General features: G+C 42.9%; 1 protein-coding gene across 2 annotated transcripts; it reads left to right on the forward strand.

The window, feature by feature from the left end:
- Window positions 1–302: 302 nt before the first annotated feature.
- Window positions 303–8,042, forward strand: LOC139210884 (monocarboxylate transporter 9-like). 2 transcript variants are annotated; one of them, XM_070841077.1, is made up of 6 exons: window positions 303–495; window positions 1,294–1,551; window positions 3,176–3,319; window positions 4,317–4,412; window positions 5,260–6,138; window positions 6,393–8,042. In XM_070841077.1, the coding sequence occupies exons 2-6, from the start codon at window positions 1,353–1,355 to the stop codon at window positions 6,575–6,577; spliced, it is 1,503 nt and encodes a 500-aa protein (XP_070697178.1). In that variant the 5' UTR covers window positions 303–495; window positions 1,294–1,352; the 3' UTR covers window positions 6,578–8,042. The 2 variants fall into 2 exon arrangements, with proteins under 2 accessions (XP_070697178.1, XP_070697177.1); XM_070841076.1 differs by lacking the exon at window positions 303–495 and adding an exon at window positions 1,056–1,154.
- The last annotated feature ends 1,518 nt before the right edge of the window (window positions 8,043–9,560 follow it).

The following is a 9,560-nucleotide window of genomic DNA, read 5'->3' on the forward strand; positions in this document are numbered from 1 at the left end:
CGTGTGTGTCTGTTTGTGTGTTTGTTTGCGTGCATGTTTGTGTTTGTGTTTGTGTGTGCAGGCTCCTTTTTGAGTTCACTTAAAATAAGAGAAAATGAAAAACAGATCATTTGACACATAAACCCACAGCCGTCACATCTCTGAGCCTTTGTGCGCTCCAGGCGCGCAAGAGGAAACAGCGCTTTTCCTCCTGTAGCTGCGCTCAGGCTGCTGCTGGACCAGCAAGAACAGCTTTGAACCGGTTTGGTCGCCGGCTACAAAGCCATAAGAAACGGATGCACAATGCGCATTGTTGATGCTCAGCGCTGTCTCAACACACGGACATCACTGACTGCAGCTCAGATAGACACACAGTCCACGTACGAGGCTTTCTTGTTGATGTCATTCGCAGACATTCTGTAAGAAGGCATTTTGATAGGGGAAACCATCCTACATGGAAAGTTCCCGTTCACCGCGCAGCTCTGCAGGGCTGCTGCTGTTTTTGTAGATGCTGAGGTGAGTGGCGCGTGCATGCTTTTACCAGAATAACAAGCCAAGTGTTGATTTTTTTTGCGATGATTTTGAAATTTGATGAGAAGATCCAGTTTTTTTTGTTATTGGCGAGTGCAGAGAATCACGCATTGGCCTGTGGGGCATTCAGGGGTTTGCTTCAGGATATTTTTTTTTGGTCATAGATTATAATGAAAAGGTATCAGATTCACTGTCAGCACGCTCTGAGCATGCTTTGTGAGCACAGAAATCCGAGGAGCTTTGCGCCAACTTTCTGCCCCACTTTGAAAGCATCGTTGTAAACAAAGTGTGAGCGACGGGACGTAAAGCTGTCACGGTGATGTATAAAGTTGCTCTGACATCATTAATAATGGAAGGCTGCAAAACTTCAGATCAGCACAAGAGAGGAGCCTCTCCCGTGGGTCTGTAATGGAACAGAGCTGAATCATGGAAGAGTCAGGTTAAAGGTGCGGGTGGGGGGGGGGGGGGGGGGGGGGTAAATTTTCTTTACTTTCTCCTCCTCCTCCAAGGTGTGGTTATACAGACAGGAACAAAAGGCACTGTTGCCAATGGGTAAGTTGCAGTCAGTCAGTGTTCAGGACCTCACACAGGTGACCCAGGCCAAGTGCTGCGGCAGCCTTCACTACATCCAGGCTCTCCGTAAGGTATATTATAGAAGCTATTTTAGGCCCAGCTTAAAAATACTGTCATGGGAAATAACTGACGTGTGTCCCTCTTGTCATCGTCTGGCTTAATTTGCACTCAAGCTTGCGACTGTAATGTTTGTTGTTATGTCCCCACCAGGAACCTCACTTCTGTCAAGGCTGAAGCGGATCCCAGCGGGCAACAGTAACATCAGCACCATGACTCCATCTACTAAAGTGCTGGACGGAGGCTGGGGATGGGTGATTGTTGTGGCCTCCTTCATGGCCCAGCTGCTGGCCTATGGATCACCCCAGTCAGTGGGCGTCCTGTACCCTGAGTGGCTGCATGCCTTCCAGGAAGGCAAGGGCATGACGGCCTGGGTGGGCTCCCTTGTGGCTGGAGTGGGACTGATTGCCAGTGAGTAGCGCACAGTGTAATAATTTAATAATCCTTGCCATGGGCCCGCATTAGGATTAAAGAGCCAAAATAATGCCAGTTGAATTAGATAATTGGGCTTGCTGTGAAGTTTTGTGTCCTATTAGGAGATGGAAAGATGTTGCTTTAGATTATTGTTGAGCATGAGCAGTAAATTGATGTTTTGGGACTACGTATCATTATGGGCGATATATTTCCTGACAGGATTAATTACTATATCTACTTCGTACTTTCTCTCTCTCTCTCTATCTATCTATCTGGTAGATAAAGAGAGAGAGAGAGTGTGTACTTAGAGAGAGTACTAAGCAAATATAGTAATTCATATATTATTAATAATACTTTATATAATAATTAAAATTAGATGTATTGCCCGTGTAGATACACACAAAATATATAACCATGGAATGGCTATAGGTGTTAAAGTGTTCTCCTTATGTAATGGGGAGAAAAGGCGACGCTGTGATTACGATGAGCAATTTGTGGCTCCCTTGGCGGAGTTGCTGTTATTGATTTTCTAGGAGAGCAAAGCAAGTGCAAGTCATCCATGCTATGAATGTTGGAAGATCACTTAGCCCTTAATCTAACCACAGTGGGAAGGAAAGAAAGACAGATGGAGAGACAGATAGGGACAGAAACACAGAGGCTTAACAAATATTGTGTTTTTTGAGCAAGACTGTGTATATAAACTTACTTGAAACCCACCAGAAATGAAAGAGAAAAGCAGAAGAGGCTGAAAGTGAGGCAGCATAGTGAAGGCTGGCGCGTGAATGTAAGAATGATATGTTATAAGAAACAAAAACAAACAAACAAAAAAAACGCTAAAACTCAGTAACCTTTCCGTAACGTCTGGAAATTCTTATAAAGCTCTGTTCTACAACTGTGTTGAGCAAACAGGATCAGTGACAGATAGCGGTCTTGGATGATATTTCCGTCTAAGGCAGAGCTCACCCGCCAGCCGGGCCTCTTGCTTGCTGTCGTGTTTCGCAAAGGGTTGAGGTGAAAATCATGACTGCACAGATCTGGCCCTGGGCCTGGCCGAGTCCTGGACACATATCCCAGCTGTCAGACAGCTGCAGCATTGCAGTTCCTGCTACACCACAGCAGTGTCTTCCCCAGTTTAGAGAGGAAGGAAACAGTAAATGTCACATGATGAGTAAGTCAAACAACCTCAGAATATAGCAGTAGTCAGCAAGCACTGAAGAAAAACACTGTGCCTTGGGTTTCATTGCACTCAGTATATACAGCATGTACTGTAGCCCTGTGAAGGGACGGATTAAACCATTAAATACATGATACTGTCAGACAGTGAGGAATAAGCAGATTGTTCCAACTTTAAAACTAATTGAAGTGGCAATTAAATGAAACTGGGTTTTGACGAGTTAAAGTATTAACCGAAGAGCTTTAGAGGAAACGTTAACACTGAACCCTTTAAGATTCTTATGAGTGATGTGACAACAAGTCCGACAGGTTGCCAGCTTGAGCCTAATGTGATGTGGCAGTGGCCTGGTCTGATGCAGCAGCGCTTAAGCAGCAAAACATCACTATTCTTTGCTTCTTTAATAGTTTTGTTCCTCTGACACTCACTCCCCCCCCTCCCTCCCCCCAGGTCCTGTCTGCAGTGCATGTGTGGACAACTTTGGGGCCCGTCCTGTGACCATCTTCAGTGGTGTAATGGTGGCGGGCGGCCTGATGCTCAGTGCCTTTGCTCCAAATGTCCAGTTCCTCATCTTCTCCTATGGGATTGTGGTTGGTAAGGAAACACCTGATGATAACCTTGCAGAGCACCTTCCTGTGTATTTTATACAGTAATCTAGTTATACAGCCCTTGTAAAGTAAATACAGTACACAGCCTGGCGACGTAATTCGCCTGACTGTCAAAGAGACAGACAAGGTACAGGCTTTAGTCCTTGACAGAGTGGGAAATTTTTTTTTTTGATGTTGCCGTGGTCATGGGAGTTAACTAAGCTTCTTATCCTTGTAACATATGACATCCTCAGAACACATTGTATAATCATTTGAAAGAGGCAGGGGCACCTATCAAGTCCAACTATTATGCAACATCAGAGGCTGGCTGAATCGTAAATGGCCAGTTAATGAATACCTCTGCCACTTAAAGCAGGTACTGTAGAATCACACTGAGACAGTGCTCGCGTTTGAGCATTGCACCAAGGGTTTGACATCGCTGTTTGTATTTATTAGCAATGTTGACAGAATAATAACTTAATGACATAGCCTGATCCCCACGTGACCCTTTATTGCCTTAGCACCCTGAGCAGTGTGTGCCTGTGTGGGCCCAACACCACCTGTTATTGCGCATTAAGTGACAGCTCAGCCATGCTTAATCCTGGTAAACCCCTCGCAGTCAGCACTGCCTGCGCTGTAAGCTGTGCCTGAGAGTCCATGCATATTTGAAGAGAGTCATTTATTTTTAGAGATGCCCTTAGATGATGTTTGTGACTGTACTGCACATGCATGTGCAGCTTGTTTACTTACTCATCGTTGTGATTTTTTTATTTTTTCCTGGAATACACAGAGCACAACATAGTAGTTGAAGTATTGTATGACCTGAAACTAGTAATCTAATATGCACATTTCAAGAATTTGGAAGAAATGTATCACCTTTTCCTGATGTGTGCTGTGAAACTCTCATTTGTGTGTATTTTTGGAAGTGAAAAGCTTTTGCCCCCTTTCACCTGAGCGAACAGTAATTCACCTTCCATCTGTCCTTGTCCTTTCTCCTACCATAGGCCTGGGTTGTGGTCTGGTCTACGCAGCCACGCTGACAATCACCTGTCAATATTTTGACAAGAGACGCGGCCTTGCCCTCGGCATTGTCACCACAGGTACTGCCGCCCCCCCCTCTGAGCTCACTGGGTGCACACCAGTTCTCCATGCTCACTTCTTTCATGTATGAGCTGCTGGGAGCCTTGGGATGCTGAGGTAAACATTTGTAGTGTAGTGTAGCGGGCAGAGTTCTATTTTTGGTAGGGATGTGGACTGGTGAGCAGTGACTAGATCTGGGTTTGGCTGAGAGTCAAATCTCCAATGGTAATGGTTTGGGAAGGTTGACAGTAGACTCTGAAGCTATGTCAGACAGAATTGCCATCAATGAGTAGAGTTGCTCAAGTTTATTGCTCAAAGTTTATTTCTAAGTTTAAATCAGGCCATTGAGCTGTCTGACAGTCTAAATACTTAAGTGTAATTAAACATCCCATGAAAATCTTGTTCATGCTGACCTCTAATGGTTATACCAATAATGTAAATGTGTAAGCCAGGGCGTTGTAACCGATGCAGCAGAGCCAATGTCTGACCTCATCCATCAGTGATGCTAAGTGTGGCCAGACATGAAACTTTCAACCAGAGAGGGCAGTAAAACAGTGGTTATATGCATTTTGTTATGAAGTTATTAAAGCCACTGTGTATAATTTTTAAAAAATCTGACTTTGGCACCCTCCAGTGGCAGTATCAAAAAAGACAAATACAACCAGAAGCATATGAGACGAATGATCAAAAGGATCACACAGACTGCACCAGTTTCCATCAAGATGAAGTATAAATATAAACTCATCATCAAAATAATTTTAAAGGTGTTGTACTCACATAAGATTCTACACATGGTGGCTTATGTTTGTATTGAGCCGTCACTTACTTTCATAAATACTGAATTTCTCTTTTCCTCTGCTCACCCAGGTACAAGTGTTGGAGCTTTCATCTATGCCTCCGCTCAGAATGAGCTGATTGTGTTGTACGGCCTGGATGGCTGCCTGCTAATCATCGGAGCCGTAGCACTAAACCTCATGGCCTGCGCCGGCTTCATGAGGCCCCTAAACATGCCAGGGTACTACCTCAAGCAGAAGGCCGCCCTGGAGCGCAACACAGAGGAGCAGCTTTTCGAAAAGCCCCCATTGGATGACCTGAAGATCACAACGGGCTCCACAGCAACCACTCCGGAGAAAACTCTGATGGTGAAGGAGTTGCTCATCACCATCGATTCCAAGGACTTGGCTATCCAGACAGAGAAGAAGAAAGGCAGCTTTCTGTCTGGGTTGGCCATCATGAAAGTCATCAAGAAGAAGCAGCAGGCTTACTCCAAGTACATGCACTCCATGCATGAGATCCTGCAGGACCAAGCCATGGTGGCCTTCTGTATAGCTGTCTTCCTGTTCAGCTTGGGGGCATTCCCTCCTGTGCTCTTTATAGAGGATGTGGCGCAAAGTGAGGGACTCATCGAAGAAGTTAGCGTTATTCCCCTGGTATCAATAGGGGCCATCGCCACTTGTGTGGGTAAACTAGTGCTGGGGATCCTGGTGGACATCAGGTGGATCAACGGCATCTATCTGTATGCCTTCACCATGTTTGCAGGAGGCATCTCACTGCTCCTTATCCCTGTCACTAAGACTTATTTGGGACTACAGATCCTGTCTGCCGTCCTGGGTTTCTTCTCTGGAAACTGGTCTCTCACCTCCTACATTACCACTAAGATTGTCGGCTTGGACAGACTGACACAAGCCCACGGCATCCTCATGTTCTTTGGGGGTTTTGGGATCATGCTGGGACCCCCTGTTGTAGGTAGGTTTGTAAGCTACACCGGCTGTTATTGGTTAAATAGAGGAGTTACAGGCATTTTTATTTTGCGTGGAGATAAACCCTGATGTAAGGTCGTGTTTTCAGAGACATTTCAAGTATCAAAATGTTAACTCAGACAGGCAGACAGAGCAAGGAAAAGGGCACGTCAACTTCAGTAAGGAAAGGGCTTGTCATTATTTAGCTGACCGCTGCATCTGCTGACTGAGCTCACAATGTCTGTTTTTCTCACTTTCCAGGGTGGTTCTTTGACTGGACACAGTCATATGACTTGGCGTTCTACTTTAGTGGGAGCTGTGTGGTGGTGGGAGCCTTCATTCTCTTTCTGTTGACCCTTCCCTGCTGGAACAGGAAGCACTCTGAGACGGACAGGCCAGACGTCCATTACACCAGCAACTGCGACAAAGTTGCCTCTGTAGCCTGAATATGAGCACTTTTCATTAGAGTCAAATCTCACCCCTACTGCCCAGCAATTGCCCGCTGATAAACTATTCCTGAACCACCTTTAGGAGGAATTTTTTTTCTTTCTTATATCTGCTGCCAGGTTCTAATATACCAAAACACTTGCCAGAGGTTTTGAAATACAGGCCTTTCCTCTGTACTTAGCCTGCATTTCTCAGGTTCAAACCATATACTGCAGATCTTTGTCAAGGTTTGACTCTGACGCCTGTGTTGATTTTTTTTATTATTGCCTCATTTTACGAGGTCAACTGAACAATATCGTTCAACTCCCCCGATTCTACATTGTGTTTATGTAAACACTGGTTTTCACCTCACTGTAGCTCTGAAACAACAACAACATGGTGCCGTTCATAACACTGGGAAGAAAAACATCTGTAAAAGTGTTGGGTGTTAATTTAACACAATAACAACTCATGCACAAAAAAATCTCCCAGGAATCTTACAAAGGAGGGAGCGCTTTTTGATAATTGTTATTTTAGCAGCACATTTTTATTTTATATTTTGCTTTTAATATATATCCTTATTATACCACTATGTATCTTACCAAAGCAACAATGATAGTCAATGCCTGACAACACTCAATGCCTGTTGGAACAATACAAAAGCCTTGCTTTGTATATAATTTTTGTTTTCAAGTGCATTGACTCGATTTATACTTTTTAAAAAATGGTTTGAGTTCCACATACCTCCTGTTTTTGAATCAGAAGGAGACTTTTTGAATAAGTTATGCTGATTCAAAATCGTCTAAACATTGAAGAGATCCTACTGTGTTTCCAACCTTAACAGCATGTTGATTCTCTTTGTGGCATGATTATCATGACCTCTGCTGGCATTCATTTCGACCAGGCTGGTCCTTTTCAATCATCTTTTGTGTGTATGTGTGTGTGTATATATGTGTGTGTGTGTGTGTACGTTAGTGCGTTTGTGTATGTGTCTGCACAGGCATGTTTACATAGGTGCACAGGTTTGTGTGTGTGTGTGTGTGTGTGTGCATTGTTTGATAAACTTTTGTATTAGCACTAGTTTGTAAAGTACTATGTGCTAGAGACTTTTATATGCACAAAACCGGCCATAGAGCTGTAAAGAATCCTTTTGTTTAAGTTGAAACTTGATTATTGTGAACATAATTGTAATGAAAACATTGCAATAGGCTTTTAGAATCACTTGAATGTTGTTTATTAGACCACTACAAATGTATTTTTGATAGTTCCAGATTCAGGCGTAAGGGTAAATCTGGGACGTTGCTTTTTTTGTTTGTAGAGGACATTTACAAGGTGCAGGTGAGGTACAAATTGTACTGACCTTGAGAAGGCAGTATGTTTGGCTGTCACCTTTTAGCCACTCTAATTTTTTATGCCAGTATTATAATATTTATGTCTTGACTGTTCTATTATTTTATTTAAAGGTGCCAATAAAAGATATTTGGAGTACTGAGTGTTTGTAACGTATTTATCATGGAGTTTGAAACACATTTTGAATCCCAAGTAAGCAATGAATATATCCCATATTAGCAGTGACTGGGCACACTTCATGAAAATATTTTTTAAAAAAGCCTGGCTTTCTCCCAGAGCCCTTCAGGCAGTCTCTTGTAGGTTTAGGCTATTCTGACAATATGTTTACAACGTCTGACTATATTTAAAAGGGCAAAAGAAAAGTGTAAAAGTTTGTAAGTGTAACGTATAATCTAGATTAGAAATTACATTATTAGAAATCATAGTTTTAACAGAAGGCACTGGGATATTCCGCCCAAACTACACAGTGGCCGACTTTTGTGTACATTTTTAGTGAATAGATCCAGTCAGTTTTGATGAAAACATTTTGTTCCAAGAAGATGATATATTGTAGATGCTTCACAGATGGAAAATACACTGTAACAATACAGCATAGTCCAGATAGGAACATGATTGGAATAGTTGGCAGCATAATGGGCTGTTTTATAAGTCATTGATATGATATTATGTGATATTATATTATATTATATTACCAACAATTTACCAACTACCCCCCTCACATTTTTTCAAATGTTTCCATTATTGAAGCAATTGTAGGTAATAAAAACACACTAACCAGTATATTTATCGAAGTGCTCTGTGGATGCCACCGTTAGGATCAGTCGACCAATCCCGAGCCAGTCCGCTTCTCCTGGCAACCCTGCCCCCGGTCACCATGGTTACACAGGTGTCACGTGACTAGCAACATAAACAATTTTCCGGGGAGCTAACGTTATGGTGGGAAGTAAGCTAACCTCTACTCTGCTCCATTTCAACAACTATACTTTCCACTTACTGGAAGCCTTACGGTGAGAGGTGAGGGCGACGGCAGTGACTCTCCGCCGTGTGTCGGACCTTCCGGTAGTTTCTGAGAGTGGAGCATCATGTCGAGGAGGGAAAAATACGTCTGCATCTGAAAAATGGAGAGCTGTGTCAGTCCGCTGAGCTGAAAAATGGGAGCAAGCGCTTCAGTATCGCTCTGTGTGAGTAAAAAATGAGCAATTAGCTGCTGTCTTGTTACATTCTGTGGTGTTTTCGAGGTGATTTCCCGAATCGATTAAGTTGAACTGTGAACTCTTTGTGTAGGGCAGTTTTACCCGCTAATATTAGCTTTGAGGGGCAGTTTGCTAATTCCTCACAAAAGGCTAACATATGTTATAATTATGGAAATGTGGCGTGTTTGGGGGTTATATCTTAGTTAATGCTAGCCGGGTGCCTTTGCTAGTTAACTTAATATTATATTAATTTACATACAATTCCTGGACGTGTCGTTTCATCCAGGATATATTGTGTCCTGATTTATTCATACTTTTATATATTTATATTTTACTTTGTGTTTGAAGTTTATTCTTATTCTTATTCTTTTGGAGCTGTGTGTAGCAAAAAGCAATTTCCCCCTGGGGATTATTAAAGTAATTCTGATTCTGATTCTGATTCTGATTCTGATTCTGAAAC

Source organism: Pempheris klunzingeri, chromosome 12, assembly GCF_042242105.1.
Source record: "Pempheris klunzingeri isolate RE-2024b chromosome 12, fPemKlu1.hap1, whole genome shotgun sequence".
Taxonomy (NCBI): domain Eukaryota; kingdom Metazoa; phylum Chordata; class Actinopteri; order Acropomatiformes; family Pempheridae; genus Pempheris; species Pempheris klunzingeri.